The sequence below is a fragment of the Monodelphis domestica genome, chromosome 4 (genome assembly GCF_027887165.1).
Source record: "Monodelphis domestica isolate mMonDom1 chromosome 4, mMonDom1.pri, whole genome shotgun sequence".
Taxonomy (NCBI): Eukaryota; Metazoa; Chordata; class Mammalia; order Didelphimorphia; family Didelphidae; genus Monodelphis; species Monodelphis domestica.
This window is the reverse complement of record NC_077230.1, coordinates 387,424,446-387,439,779: the sequence shown is the minus strand read 5'-3', so window position 1 is coordinate 387,439,779 and position 15,334 is coordinate 387,424,446. Positions and strand designations below refer to the sequence as shown.

Sequence of the window (15,334 nt, the reverse complement as noted above, 5' to 3'; positions counted from 1 at the left end):
GGCCTGGTGATGATGGGGGGGTGGGGGTGGGGTGTCTCTAAGGATGCCTGCAGAACACAAATTCTGCACTGGGTTCTAAGGGTACAGGTGGAGGGATGATACCCTAGGTGTCTATCAACTGACAAAGTAATGCTAGCTATCATGTTTTTGCTGATAACGGTTTTTGCTGGCTACAGTAACTTTAGAAGACAATTTACTAAAGGTGAAGAGGGTCTGATTTGTCCTGGTGGGTAGAAAATCCAAGCAGATGAAATAACAGATCCTTAAAATATTTGAAATCAGGAAAAGCGAGAGTTAAAAAAAAAAACAACCAATGCATTAAATACACAAAATTATTAAAGTAGGTAATGCTTACCTGGGACAGGGCTCTTTCTTGAATTTAGGTTTTGAGAATCCACAATTTCTTCTGTTTGCCCATCTGCTTCCACCTCAGCTTTTGGCTGGATATCTTTTGTATCATCACTAAGTGCAGTTCTTATGTTTTCATCTTCTTCTAAAACTCCAGGAACAGCGGCAGGAACATTAGGAGCACTAGTTGTAGTGAGAGCAGCAGGAACAGCAGCAGGAGTTGGAGGGGGTGATGCTGGAGGAGGAGGAGGTGGAGGAGGAGGAGGAGGTGGTGGAGGAGGAGGAGGAGGAGATGGAGAAAGAGAAAGAACAGTGGAAAGGGTGATGGGAGTTGATATGCTTTCCATTTTTATATCTTCTGGGGAATTTTCCAGAATTTCTAGATCAACAGTCAAAGGCAACATCTCCTGTTTGACAATTTCTACAATACTCTCTGTAGCTGTCAATTTTTCACTAACTCCATTAATTTCATTAATGAGGTTTGTAGTAGCAATCACTGGAATATCATTAGGTGCCACACTACAGGGATCCTTGCATACGTCCTCTTCTATGTCGTGTGGTGGTGATGGGTTGGACATTTCTGTGCAAGGTATAGGACTGGGTAGAGGTATGGCATCCTCTTTTGGGGAAGCAAGTTCACATCGATCATCTCCATCTGCTGTGAAGAGGTTACACAGAGGGACAGCGGCAGGTGGGGGAGGAATGGTGCTGAGAGCAACTGGAGCCATGGTAGTAGGTGATAGAGAAGGAGGAGGAAGCTCTGGTATGGATTCCACTGGAGTTGTCTCAGGTATTGGACCAGCTTGTTCCTTCTTTTCCCCACTAGGCTCTAGGCTAAGGACTGGGGAAGGAGATTTCAATACTGGATCTGGTTTTGGCTTCTCTTCTGGGGAAAGAAAAAATACAAAGTCTCAAGAAGACTTCCTATATCAATTTACATCACATTATCAGGGACTACATCTTTTGACATATTCCAAAGGCTCTTTAACACTAATATACAGACCAAAAGAATCAGACATTACTTACTAACCCAAGAAAAACATTTAACCATCTCCCTTCTTTCTTTCAGATCATGGCTATTGTCGACTCACCTTCTCTGGAAGATAGAATATCCCCAACATCCTTATGTTTGATTCTGGAGCACAGTACAGTACAACTACACTTTATGTCTCAGGAAACCTAATCAGCAAACTGATTATTTGTATCAAGGCAGGATGTTTAATGGGGGGTGGCTGGCTGAACCAAAGGATAATTCATCTAGTGAATCCTTCTAAAGAAAGCAGGGTTAGTTCCTATGGCAGAATGGCCTTCAGCCTTGCCACACTTCTGCTCCATGAAGAAAATTCTTCTATGAAGGGCTCTGTGTCTATGGCAGGGACTGATTTCCAACACAGGTGAATAATTCAGGGTTCTATGCATTTAAAAAGGTCATCACAGAAATATCTGCTGACTAATAAACTTCTTGTATTATATGAAATGAATTTTTAAAAATGAAGTTAAAATGTGTTTCTTGTAGGTGAAAAATAACTGGAAATAAGAAACCACACAGCTTGGGCAAATGATAATTTTGACAATTTTTGTGAGGGCTTCAAATGATGAAGAATTTATAAAAATATGAGTCAAACTGAAAACCCAGGTTAAGTAAGGTTCAGCAAATAAAATATATTTTCCTAAAGCCTCTGTCAAAACAAAAAGTCCAAAAATCTTCAGGGTAACAAATATATGATGAATTTTAAAAGATAATGCTTTCAGAATTTGTAAATTGAGGTACCAAAATGGAAGCTAGTTAATCTGGGGAAGTTGAAAATTAGGTGGGTGCTTGTTTGGCAAGATAACACAGGCTTAACTGGAAACAGAGTTGGTCTGAATATCACTTAAATGAAAGCAAATTTTAAAATGCATTAGAAAGAGCATCCCAATGTTGCAAATATCAACTTTACTTTCTCTACTTTTAAGAATCACTGACTCTTGCCCTCTTATCACCAGATATTAGTCAAGAAAGCCTATCAACAAAGGTCTGTCTAATCACATACAGTGACAGTAAACATGAATAAACCCCGTTTTCCTTGCCTCTGAACTAACTGGCCCTAAAATACACTTTCATTTATGGATTGCATGCTAATGTTTCTAAAAACTGGTCTCTACCCACTCATTTGATTATGGTGGTAAAGTGGAAATATGGGAATCCTTGTACTATTTATAATATGAAATACTGTTAGAACCATCAGACTAGTAGGGTATTCTAGATGGAAATAATTAATTTCTAATTCACTCTTGTAGCTAATTATATATGGCCTTGGGTGTGCTTACTCTGGGAACCATTCACCAGAAAAATTACTATATGACCACTAGATGAAATGAGAATGTGGGTAAAAGAAAAAATAAACCAAAGGCTTTGCATTCATAAGCATAGGGAACATAACAATTTAAGAACAGCTTTCCCCAAAGGAATTTCCTCTTGTGGAGCTTAGGTCAAAGAATATCCAGTGTTGCTGAAGTCCCAGTTATGATGATAAAATCACCGCTTCTGCAGGCTTAGAGGCTTGGGAGAGCCCAGGACAAAAGAGTTAAGAAACAATCATAGGTAGAGGCAGGGGGCCAAGCACTCACTGCAAAACCTCAGAACAAATCTTAGCTCTTGTTTTCTTTACATTTTTCTAATGGGTTCACATACCTAAAGTGTTCAGGGATTGCCTGATTTCTTGGGGGGTGGGGGGGTGTCTCTGATTCCTCCATGTTCTCTTCAACTAGAAGGTGTGAGGTCAATGTGGTGAAGTCATATCACAATATAGGGAAGATGAGTTTTGATTTTTTTTAAACCTTTTACATAAAATCATTTCTCTTTTCTTCAAGGTATTATTCATAACTCTAAAATGCTGATTTTTATTAATAAATACGCTAACCAAAAAGCATGAAGGAAAACCATGTTGGTCAACTTCCCCCATACCCTCTGAAAATTTAAGTCTGAACTTGCAAAAGAGTTTTTATCCAAACATTAGTATTCTTCTTCGCAAAATAACTGAATAAGGCCATTTTGTCCTCAGAAAGCTCAGGCCCTGGCAGCAGAATGGTGCATAAAAGATTTTCTATCTTGGCAAACCTGAGGAGGAAGCTTGAAAACAATTCTGCTCTAGGGTTAGAGCTCAAGTCTGAGGTGAACTGGCAACATCGAGTTTGGTGATGGCTCCCAGAGTCATCAAAGAGTAGTGCTGAATGAAAAACCAAGTTTCCAAAAGAAAGCTTTGAAATTTACTCACATCCAAAACTGTGGCCATCTGGTTGATTTCTGACTGAGGAATTCTATGTCATTTGCATGAGTCTGCAAACCAAAGTATTTGCAAATAGTAAGTTGTCCCCCTCCCCACCTTAAAAGTTTTTTTCCAATTTAAATTTTTAATTTTTCAAGGTGCTCTAAAAGAATCTGTCAAACTCTGGTTAAAAAGCATGGTTTTAATGCATTTTAAATTAGCTCCAAATAAGCATAACTCTTTTTCTTGTGGGAGGAATATATAAAAGACCTGATTTAGAGGGAACATGGATAGGGTGGGGGCGTTTCATTAATTTGTGGTCTCTGGCTTTTTTCTTCATTAAGAACATTTTAATTCTTAATTTCATGAAATTTCAATATAAATAACATCGTCAGAATCTAATGGTTCAGGTTTACTCTACCCAACACTTAAACACAATGTATGAAGTTCCAGTTCACTATACTCACATCTCAATAATCACACATTATTACTGCATAATATAATGGGAACATACTACAAAAGTCCAACTTTTAGTGAGTTTATTATGTGACCCTTAATATTCGGTCTGCTGAAATCCCCAACCCCCCCCCCACTTTGAATTCTAGAACAATCTTAAAACAGAACTATAACATATACAAATTTTATGCCAAAGAAAGTCTAGAATAATTCTTACCCATCAAAAGTAATAAAGGCATGAAAAATTCAAGTAAGCAAATAATTCAAAACTTACTTCTATTTATCTTTGAAATGCCACACATAAGCAAATACAACCTGCACCCCTGTCCCTGCCATAATCTTGTCCCAGGTCCCAGGTCCCAGGTTTAGATAACCTGAAATCTGGTTAAGCTGAGTTAGTAAGGAGCCATGGCTGTTTCAGTACACTGCTGTCTCTTGTGGATTACAGACATTGAACTGTATTACCACTGGAACTCACTCTGGAGTCAGTCAATTTTAAAGTCTCTTTATAAGAGATAAGCTTTCCCACACTGCATGTCTAGAGAAACTAAAAACTAGTACTTTTAAAGGAAAGTTTAGTATTTTTGTATTTAAGGCAACTAGAATTACATATGAATAAAAATGGCCTTGGGAGTCCAATATTTCAGGGAGACAAATGACATTTCTTTAAAAACTAAAAAATTGTGAAATGATGTGTCCAATCAAAATTATAATCCAAGTGTTATGTGCCTTAAGAAGGAGAGCATACAGGGTTATTGTGAGAAAAAGACTTTGTGAACCCTAAAGTGCTATAATAAAGGGAACTCTTGTGTTAGGGGATAATGAGATTTTAGGCAAAAATGGGGAAAGCTCTAACTGGTCCTGCCTCAGTTTCCTCAGAAGTACACTTTACTAGTCAATGTCTCTCAGCTTTGTTAAGGTGAAGATCAGATTTGAGTCTTGAGGTTGGAAACATTCCTCACACAAATAATTGTGGGGGCCAGAGGGAAGGGGGGAAGGAAGAGGTAGGGAGGGAAACATAATTAACAAGAAAGAGACAGAGAGAAGACTAAAGAACTCAAGAGAACAGGGAGAAAACAGCCATAAACAAACCTTGCTTCGGGTCGCTAGGCGCAGTGACAGGGGTGCCGGCAGCAAGATGAGTGTTCTCCACAGTCCCATAAACCACGGGGCTGTGCTCGGGGACCTGGCTGGACAGCTGCTGGGATTTGAAGTACAAAAAAGGGTGATAATGAGCGTGCGAACATAAAAACTAGCAACATGGAACGCAAGCAAGTAGGAGAGACAGAGTGGGGTGAAAGGTTAAAAAGAAAAAAAAAGAAAGCAAGGAAAAAAGGGAGTGACCAATTGAATTAAAAGTACATGGGAAAGGCAAGAGGGGAAGGAAAAAGGCGGCAGGAAAGGGGGAGGGAGGAAGAGATGATTACTATTAACCACAGCAAAAGATGGCGCAACAGTTACAAATACAATTCATTTGCTAGTGTTCCTTCTCAAGGCATGAGGAATCTTCCTGACAGCAATAATTTTTCAAAACTGAAGTGGAAGATGGGCAGGAATTTAATATCTTTCCCTCCTAAGTGATCTTTGCTAAGTTTTTCACATAAACTACATCAAAGGCTTTGGATGGGAGGATGCAGGAAGGAGAGCCAATTAGTGATCATCTAGTCCAATCCAATCATTTTACAAATAAGAAAAATGATTATTTCTTTTGTGGAGATAATTTCTTTTTAAGTTGTCTGAAAGGGATTGTCTTCTTGTAGGGACAGGGATTTGAAATAAGACTTCAAGAGGCTTTTTGGTCTAAGAGTGGTGAAAAGTCTCTTACTTCCCACCCAACTGAGCTCAGCACTGCTCCTCAAAATCACAGGCTTAAGGATTTGGAGGTGTGAGATCCTTCCAAGATTATGTCTAATGGCCTCATCTTACCAAAGACCAGAGAGGTTATAGGACTTGATCGTATTCATGTAGCAAAGATGAGACTGGAAATCAAGACCTCTGACTAGATATCCAGCATCCTTTCCCCTGCACAGATACTATTTGCAGGGCTATCTAGTTAACTCCATAACTTGGTTGTTTTTGGTGGTGAGATTTTTTTCCCTTGAGCTCTTTTTGTTGCCAAGGTGGAGTGAAGAAACCCCTCCATGCATGCCTTGGAGGGAACAATGCTCACAAACCAGAGGCATGGAATTCTCTTTGGGCTGCAAGGTCACATAAAAACCACAACTCTTTCTAGAGATCTAAGGCCAATTCCTTACTCTTCTATAATACTCTAATATACTGAATTCTAATCACCTATGTTAGAGAAGCCAAAAGGAAGATTTTAAAGGGATCAAACCACTAGAAACAGTATTCCAAAGGTACAAAATATATTTGGACATCTGCTACAAGAAACAGAAAAACATCACTAATTTAGTAAATCAATTTTTAGGATGCATTATTGGGAGAAGGGGGAAAAACACTCTTGGAAAAAGCGTTACTAAAGCAAGCTGTGGTAGGCACCAGTCTTTATGATCTCTGGGATGCTGGAATATAGATAAACCTCATTAAATGCATTTATACACACATTTAATGCAGAGCTTTGTACTAAAGAAGGTCACAAATTCCAATTTTTTACATTAAAATGCATTAAGTCATATTCAACCTCATGGTCAGTCAAGAGATAGTACTTGGCTGAACTGAGAGATAAAGAGTGAGTCCAACTTCAAGTGAGTCCAGCACTTCTGTGTGGATAAGCCTTCTCCATTTATAACTACTATGGCTCAATAAATGGGGAATTCTTCTCCCCTGAAAAAATATCACAGACTTAGGTTGTAGGAGGTGACAAATAAACCATCCTTTGCTGTGATATTTCCACCTTCAAAAGATGGTATGTAGAGTAAAAAGAGGCTAGACCTGGAGTCTTAGGAGACCTAGCTTTAACCCTTACCTCTGACCCTTAGGAGAGAGCCATATGGCCATAAATGAGTCATTTCATCTTTTGGGGCCCATTTCCTCATCTACAAAGTGGGAGTCAAAACACATATGAATTGTATCTAGGCTGTTGTGCAGACACAGGATGGTAAGTGCTTTACAAACCTTAAGGGTGTTTTATAAAAAAATGTCAATTGTTGTTCTCTCTTGACAATTCATTCTGAGTTCTACATCTTCTCAACCTTGGCATGGCCAATAGAACTAATAAGAAGACATTTTTCACCTGTGTTTTGTACCATCGGAGTCCTTTTTTTAAGTGTAAATAGATGTGACTTCTATTTTTCATCTATCTATTGGTCCTCATTCCACTGCAGCCCCAAACAAACCTCTGTTGTTAAACCTCAAAAATCTAAGTAACTGATTTCTACTTGGACTCCAGTTAAATAACGGAACAGAGCTATAATTATTAGTCTATTCTAAATCATTCGTGTGAGAGAAAAAATATCAGCCTATGACTTTAGGTTTATATTAGGAAGGCTTTGCAGCTATAAAAGAAAATAATGACATAGTTCAATTTCACGGGCTGAAAATAGAACTATGATAAAGAAGACACACTGAATAAATGGATGCTGTTAGGATGACTTTGTTATCTACAGCCTCTAAATAAAAATATGATTAGTCTCATTTACTTAATGAGAAAAGAGACTATAAATCATTTTAAAAGACTGCAGGGCTTCGACATCTAAAAAATGGTTAACTGTATCAATCAGGCCACACAAAAAGCCAGGCTTCAAAGATAAGAAGGTGGACAGCAAAAGTAATCACCATTATATCCCTTGATCTCATGACCTTAATGTATAAAGAAAAAAAAATTTAATTGAATATGAAACAGGCTTAACTTTTAAATGAAAAATTTTTCATAATCTACCATATCTAAGATGGGTCACAAGCAAATATTCATGAGAAAGTAGTTAGTTTAGGAATAAGCCAGCCTGAAAATAAGAACATGCTGGAAATGCCTATTTCTACACACCAAATTATGAAGAAAACAACTTTTCAAATACTAGCAGGCAGTCAACAGAGCCACAGAAAGTGGGCAATTACCACCAAGAGAGTTCTCCTTTAGGATCTTTGCAGGAAGACAATTACACATTCAGACCAGGGCTATGCTGCACTTTGTTCTCAATCACTTTTTGTATCACAGTCTTATCTCTGGAAGTTAGAAGGAAACTATGCAAGTGTACCAAACTTTATATATCACTTATATTCTTGGAACAGTCTGTAGACACCAATTTTAAGATTAAAAAGAAAATTATTTCCCCAAAGACATAACTTCTGACAGGCTCTGTTTTCATTTTGGAATGATCTTCAGTTGATCTAGAAAAAAGATCTATAGAGGAAGAATCAGGGTGATAAATGCTATTCTGTCATGGAAAGGTCACGCTTACTCTGTTTTATCCCATGAAGAACAACTCTCCTAGGCATGGACTCCCTACAGGAGACAGGGAAAGTCCTGAAACAGAGTCTGGACGACCACTCATCAGGTATACGGTTTTCAGAATTCTCTTCTTGCATATGGGTTAGATCAGATGGGTATTGAGGTCCCTTCTGATTCTCAAATAAAGACAAGATGATGGAAAGTCCAAGACTGAGGTTTAAATTCCACTTCTCCCAACTACTTCTCACATGGCTAGCAATGGGCTAGTCACCTGACTTCCCGGATTTTAGTTTCCTCATGTGTGAAATGAGAGTTTAAGTTTAAAACACATCAAGAACTGATGATTATTATCCCAGATACCTTAGATTTAAATTCCCTTGTTTTTAGGATTTGAGTTAAGTCAGTTAGGGTCATGAGAGACCTCCTTCTCCACCAACTCCCAACCCCCACCACTAAGGACCTCTTATAACTGTCATGGTGCCCTGCAACTTCTAAAGCAAGGGCAGTAGCATGTAGACCCTTACCTAGCAGGGTCTAACACATGAGAAAAACTTTATGTCAATAAGAAAGGCTCCCAAAGCCTAAAAGTGATAAGGGCCCGGTACAGAAATTTTGTGATTAGGAACTAGGGGAGATAATGTGAGAACCAGGGTTTCCTAGGAGAAACTGCATGACTCAGCTTAAATTATTCTGGAGACTAGAAAACTCAGAGGGGACTTAAAAACTATATTCAAATATTTGAGTAGTTGTCCTATGAGAAAGATTTTAAGAGTTGTTCTTTTGAGACCCAGAAGGCAGAAGTAGGAACAAGAAGGGAGAGGGGAAAGAGCACTGTAGAGAGGAAGATTTCCAGTATAATTAGAACTGTACAATAATGAAATAGGTTGCCATGCAGCAGTGAGCTCCCCATCACTAGAAGTATTCAAGTGAGAGCTGAATGTTCACTTATTGGGGGTGGTACAGAAAGGATCCTTATATGAGAATAAATTGGGTCTAGATGGCCTCTTTGGTCCCTGGAAACTTTTAGATACTATGAATCTATTATCCTCCATGTGAAAATCCACCAAGGCCAATTCTTTGTACCCACTGGTTTCACTGTTACTTCCACATCTTTTCTTCTACCAGTCGTAGGGACTGTCTTAGTCTGCCAGCTTTCCTTTCTATTAACATTACTGACCCTATCTGACCAGGGTTTCTCTTCTGTTCTCCTCCTCATCTATTCTGGAAGTTTTATTTTTTTTTTAAGAGGGGAAAGGGGAGTCAGAAGTCCTACGTCAATGGCTGATTATGATGTAGAGGTAACTAGATTCTCTGAAGTTGAGATGGGGGAGTAGAAACTCTGCTAGGTTCTAGCAAGGCAGCTTGAAAAACTCTGAATGTGGGCCAGTAGGGAATAACTGTCTTGTGTTTGTAGACAATCTGAAAAGGACGAGTTATCTGGGATGACTTTTTTGGGCAAAAGTTATCCACTGAACAGGAGTAACTATTCAAGGGTCTCAGACCTATGCCACTTTGAAGAATGGATGAAAGGACTAAGAACAAGAACGAGTTCTTGTCCTAGTGACAAATGTTAATTTAATTGTTGGTCTCCTTCAAACACGACCTCTGTCTGGGCCTAAAGAGCTGAAGTACTTACAACCAGGTCAGCTGAACCTCTTGGCCGCACTGATCCACTTGAGTCAGCAATGGCCCTGGTACAAAAGGACCCATTTGTACAGAGGACTGAAGGGAAGAAAGGATCCAGAACTGCTCAGGCTGAGATAGTGTGGTTGAGACCGAGAGAGGGCCCACCCTGATTAGATGGCACATCCATCCCACCCATTGAAGTTTCAAGGTATGGCACAGATTTGGGGGGAGTGGGGGGAAAGAGAGAACCTATCTTGTACATCCCGCCTTTCTTTTTGCTCTGGGATTCCATAATGATCTATAGGAATCATTAGGTAAAGATTATGATTGATAGTTTCTGTCCATATAGAAGAAGGTTGGAAAAATGTTCTACTAACATGTTAGATACAGCACTTTAAAAGTACAATAAATCTTACCATACAGCCTTAATGGGTATCTCATGAAAATGACCCACTATAATCAATCAACAAACATTTATCAAGCACTTACTTACTGTGTGCCAAGCAATGGGGAAAGATAGGAAATCAGAAACACGATTCTTGTGCTAAGGAAGAGTTATAAGGCTTAAGATTAAGCAAACTTCAAATATAATATTTGCTCTAATCCCATAATCTACATTATATATAAAACCTTCTCTGACCACTTGGTCTCAAGAAAAGGCTAATACTGGAGCAGTAGGTGGCTCAGAGCAGACAGTGCCAGGCCTGGAGTCAAAACGACCTAGGTTCAGATTTGATCCCAGACACTTCCTAGCTATGTGACCCTGGTTAAGTTAAGTCACTTAACCCACAATGCCTAGCCCTTAGTGCTTTTCCACCTTGGAATTGGAACTTAATATTGATTCTAAGATGGAAGGTAAGGGTCTAAAAAAATTATCTGCAATTCTAAGATTTTTATATTATCTCTATTTTGCCCAGACAGAGGTTAAGTGACTTGCCCTGGGTCATAAGCTAATGAGTATCTGAGGCTGGAATTGAACTCTGGTCTTTCCAACTTCACATCTGGCATTCCAGTCACTAGTTACTAGTTACCTAGTTCCTTGTTTACCATTCATTCCAATTAATTCTTCAACTCAACCCATATGAGCTCCTTTTAAATCAGTTCAATGCTTAAGCTTTTTGCACAAAAAGCTATTTTTAAATTAAGGTTTAATTTAGGGAAGTTCATTAAAAGGAATGAAAAATGGTGATGAAGAAAATCTTACAGCTTACAGCTACTGTAAGATGTTATATTGTGGGTTAATCAATGAAGGCTTAATGTAGGCATTATAAATGCCTACAAACAAAGTGGTTCAATGGATACATGACTGGGGTTTTGGCTTTAGAAGAACGTTATTACAAATATGAATAATGTGTAAAATTTAAATTATATCCAATAACTCCAAGTATTATATTTTATAAGGTTTATTAATAATCACTTGAAGTAGAAGAAAATGAAAAGAACAAAAGTAAAAACCTGAATAAAATTCTCTTGCCTCTCACTTCCCCCACTTCCACAGCCGCATTTCCTAGAGAAGAGAGAGAGGGCGGGGCTACACCAAACTTATAACTTCCCTACCTTAGCACATAATGTAACTGGGGTGCTAGGAAAGAGAGTCCCTGGGGAGAGAATTCTAATTATACCTATGGAAATAGATTTTGAACAATGACCCGTGTACAATAACCCAGTGGAATTGCTTGTCAGTTCTGACGTGGGAAGGGAAGAAGGGAGGGAAAGAACATGAATCTTGTAACCATGGAAAAATATTCTAAATATTTTTTTTTAAATGAAAGAAAGAAAGGAGCCTCAGATGTCTTCTGGTCTAAGGATGGAGGGAAATTTCTCTGAATTCTTTTGCATATTTGCAATCTAAATTCAAAGTCTTGACCACCAGGGGTCAGGGAGGAGCCCAGTGTACATTCTATAAAATCCAAACTGCTTGAAAAACACACAAGCTTAATTTCTTTTATCATCATTTAAGATGCCGAATGTAGGGTTTCTTCTGGGGGAAAGGCTCAACATTTTTCCAACCAGAATTTGAATATGTTACTGATTTAAAAGGCTGGGTGTTTAATGCTAGAAGCAGGGCTACTCTAATGGAAGAGGTAGAATATTTTAGGTGGTTTATAGACAATCGAGTGGTGAAACAGCCCATCCTGTTATTAATATCTTTAGCTTTCATGAAATGGGAATTTGTCTTATCACTACCTGCACTCTTAATCGCATTTTATGTTTACCTACAAAATTCATTTCTGAAAGCTAAAGCAAAGTCAGTGGCAGAAATACACACTTCTAGAGAAATGGGTTCTGTAGCACACACATGGCAAGCCCAGCATCTCCTAATATGAAACTTCAGACCAAATTAAATCCAAGAATTTAAAGCTATTTCTGTTTATATATGACATGGAAGAGATGGTCACTGGAACACACACACAAGTTACATAATCATTTGGCAGGGAATATCAGGGAGCTGTTTCAGAGACTTTCAAAATGAATCTTACATCAGAGTTATAAAAAAAATGAACATGACTTCCATAAGTCACTTGCCTCTGACTGGCAGATCATCATATATACTAACTGCAGAGTCCACAGCTTTGTGCTCAAAAGTCCCTCTGTTGCTCCCAGCTTCATTAAGTCTATGGATATCAAATAAACATGGGCCTAGTCTGAGGCTTAGGGCACAGGAGTATATCCCTAGAAAAATTAGTGTCTGGGTAATCTGATCTAATTTAGGCTTACATCTAATAAGCTAAAAACTCACCTCAAGTGAGATTTCCTCAGACTTCTTCCCCTAGAATTCAGGTTTTATTTACCCAAATGGCTCAAGCCACTGACCTTGTCTTTTAAGCAGTGAAAGAAAGCCAATTATAAGCACTTCTGGAGAGGTGTAGCAGACTGCTGGTAAAAGTCGGGCGTATGGTTTGCTTCAAGGTGAATTGCATTAAAAGATTTATTTGAAGATGATTTTGAGAAGGGAGCAACATTTCCAAAGACCAAGAGCTTTTCAGATCACAGCTCAGATGACTTGCATATGAAACTCTAAAATAGGAGTGTGGGACATTAATAGACGGTCTCCACACTCACATCTGGGCAAAGCGATAATCATCAAAAAATGTAATGCTGGATAAATTATAGAATTAGGGTTAGGGTTGTTGATCAGTGAAACAAATAAGGCACACAATACACAGACACAAACAGCACAGTAATCTAGTGTTAGATAAACCCAAGATTCCAGCTATTGGGGCAAGAATTATTTAACTAACTGTTGGGAAAACTGGAAAGTAGTCAGGTAGAAACTAGGCATAGACCAACATCTCATACCATATACAAAGATAAATTAAAAATGGGTTCACAATTTAGATATAAAGAGTAATATCATAAGATAATTAGGAGAGCATGGAAAAATTAACCTGCAAGATTTATAGATCTTGGAAGAATTTATTACCAAACAAGAAAGATGGTAAAATGGAAAATTTTAATGAAATAATTTTTTTGCACAAACAAATTTAATGTTGCAAAAATAAGAAAAATGGGAAACTAGAGAAAAATATTCACAGTAAGTTTTCCCAATAAAGGTTTCCTATCGCTATGATATAGGGAACTGAGCTAAGTTTAGAAAAATGAAAGCCATTCCCTAATTAATAAATGGTCAAAGGCTATATAAACAGGCAGTTTTCAGAGGAAGAAATCAGTTATATGAAACAATGCTATAAATTATTACTAATAAGAGAGGTGCAAATTAAAACAACTATGAGGCATCATTTCACAATCCATCAGATTGGCTAAGAATACAGAAAAAGAAAATGATAAAAACTGGAGGGACTGTGGGAAAGCAGGTACACAAATGCACTGATGGCAGAACTATGAACTGGCCCAACCTTTCTGAAAAACAATTTATAAATAAGCCCAAAGCACTAGGAAATTGTCCTTGCCCTTTGACCTAATGAATCCCATCACTGTTTATATCCCAACAATATTAAAGGAAAAGGAAAAGAACTCATATAGGAGAAAAAATTAGAGTAGCTCTCTTTGTGTTGGCAAAGAATTGGAAATGGAGGGGATCCCAATTAATTGGGGGAACAGCTGAAAAAGTTATGGGATATGGTTGTGACAGAATAGTATTATGGGGGCAGCTGGGTAGCTCAGTGGACTGAGAGCAAGGTCTGAAGCCAGGAGGTCCTGGGTTCAAATGTAGCCTCAGACACTTCCTAGCAGTGTGACTGGGGCAAATTACTTAACCTCCATTGCCTAGCCCATGCCACTCTTCTGCCTTGGAAACAAATACATAGTAAGGGTTTTTTTTTTTAATTAAAAGTTTGAAAAAGAATAAAAAAAGAATAGTATTATGCTATAAGAAATAAAGAGTAAGGGGACTTCCGGGTAATCATGGCTGCAATCTAGTCGCCACATGCTTCCTCTCCCCGGCACTGAACGAAATAGACTACATCAAAGGAGCATAAAAATCACCTTTGGAGGAACAGAAGGACACCCCAGGACTCCTAGTACTCCACAGAGGCGAAGGTACGTGGGGCTTGAACATGTCCACACTATAATAAGGAGGAAAAGCTTGCACAGAAAAGTGAACTGAGCCGCCCTTCCCCCACCCCACCTCCCCCACCAAAACACAGTGAGCTACCTGAGCGCTCACTGGGACAGCGAGTGAGTGGGGAACGTCTCTGTCTGAGGGGGGCACTCCAGGGTCCTTGGGATCTGGGGACTGCCAGGAAAAAACGTCTCAGGGCGGTTTCACTGGAGAATCCGGCGCTGATTACGGGGGTCCGCGGAGCTGTACTTGGGGTGGCTGCGCTGAACATCTCCACGGAGCTAAACACCAGGGGCGGACCACGAGCTGATTATCTGGGCAGAGCTGAACACCAGGGCAGTGTGGCTGTGATCAGGGACCCAGCTCTCTAAGAAACCTCAGAGGCTGGGAAGAACTAGTTTGAAGCAACCTAAATTCACAGAAAAACCGCCCATATAACCCAGACCCCAGACCAAAAAGGAAAGGGGAATAAAACCACCAAAGGGATGGCTCACATGGCCCAAAATCAAGCCTCCAGGAAGAAAAGGAAAAAAGTGACTATTGAAAACTTTTATGGTGGAAGTACCCAAGGATTATGGTGGAAGTACCCAAGGAAAAGAGGAGAATGAGGAGGAAATCCAAAAAAAATCAGAACATGCCTCCCAAAATGGAAACTATCAACAAGCTCTGGAAGATCTCAAACTGGAACTTATCCAAAAGATGGAAACCTGGAAAGAAAAATGGGAGAAAGAGATCAGCAGTCTGACAGATAAGACTGCTCAATTGGAAAAAGAACTTGAAGCATCC

At 39.0% G+C, this 15,334-nt stretch overlaps 1 protein-coding gene across 16 annotated transcripts in view; it reads right to left on the bottom strand.

The window, feature by feature from the left end:
• The window catches only part of EIF4G3 (eukaryotic translation initiation factor 4 gamma 3), a 386,696-nt gene that overhangs the window by 88,883 nt on the left and 282,479 nt on the right, over window positions 1-15,334 (bottom strand). For 12 of the 16 annotated variants that reach the window (XM_056795635.1, XM_056795650.1, XM_056795641.1 and 9 more), the window contains 2 exons: window positions 5,145-5,253; window positions 356-1,234 (listed from right to left, as the gene is read on the bottom strand). In XM_056795635.1, the coding sequence (XP_056651613.1) occupies window positions 356-1,234; window positions 5,145-5,253 (988 nt within the window). The remainder of the gene's footprint in view (window positions 1-355; window positions 1,235-5,144; window positions 5,254-15,334) is intronic. The other 4 variants (XM_056795638.1, XM_056795642.1, XM_056795648.1 and 1 more) reach the window with 1 other exon arrangement.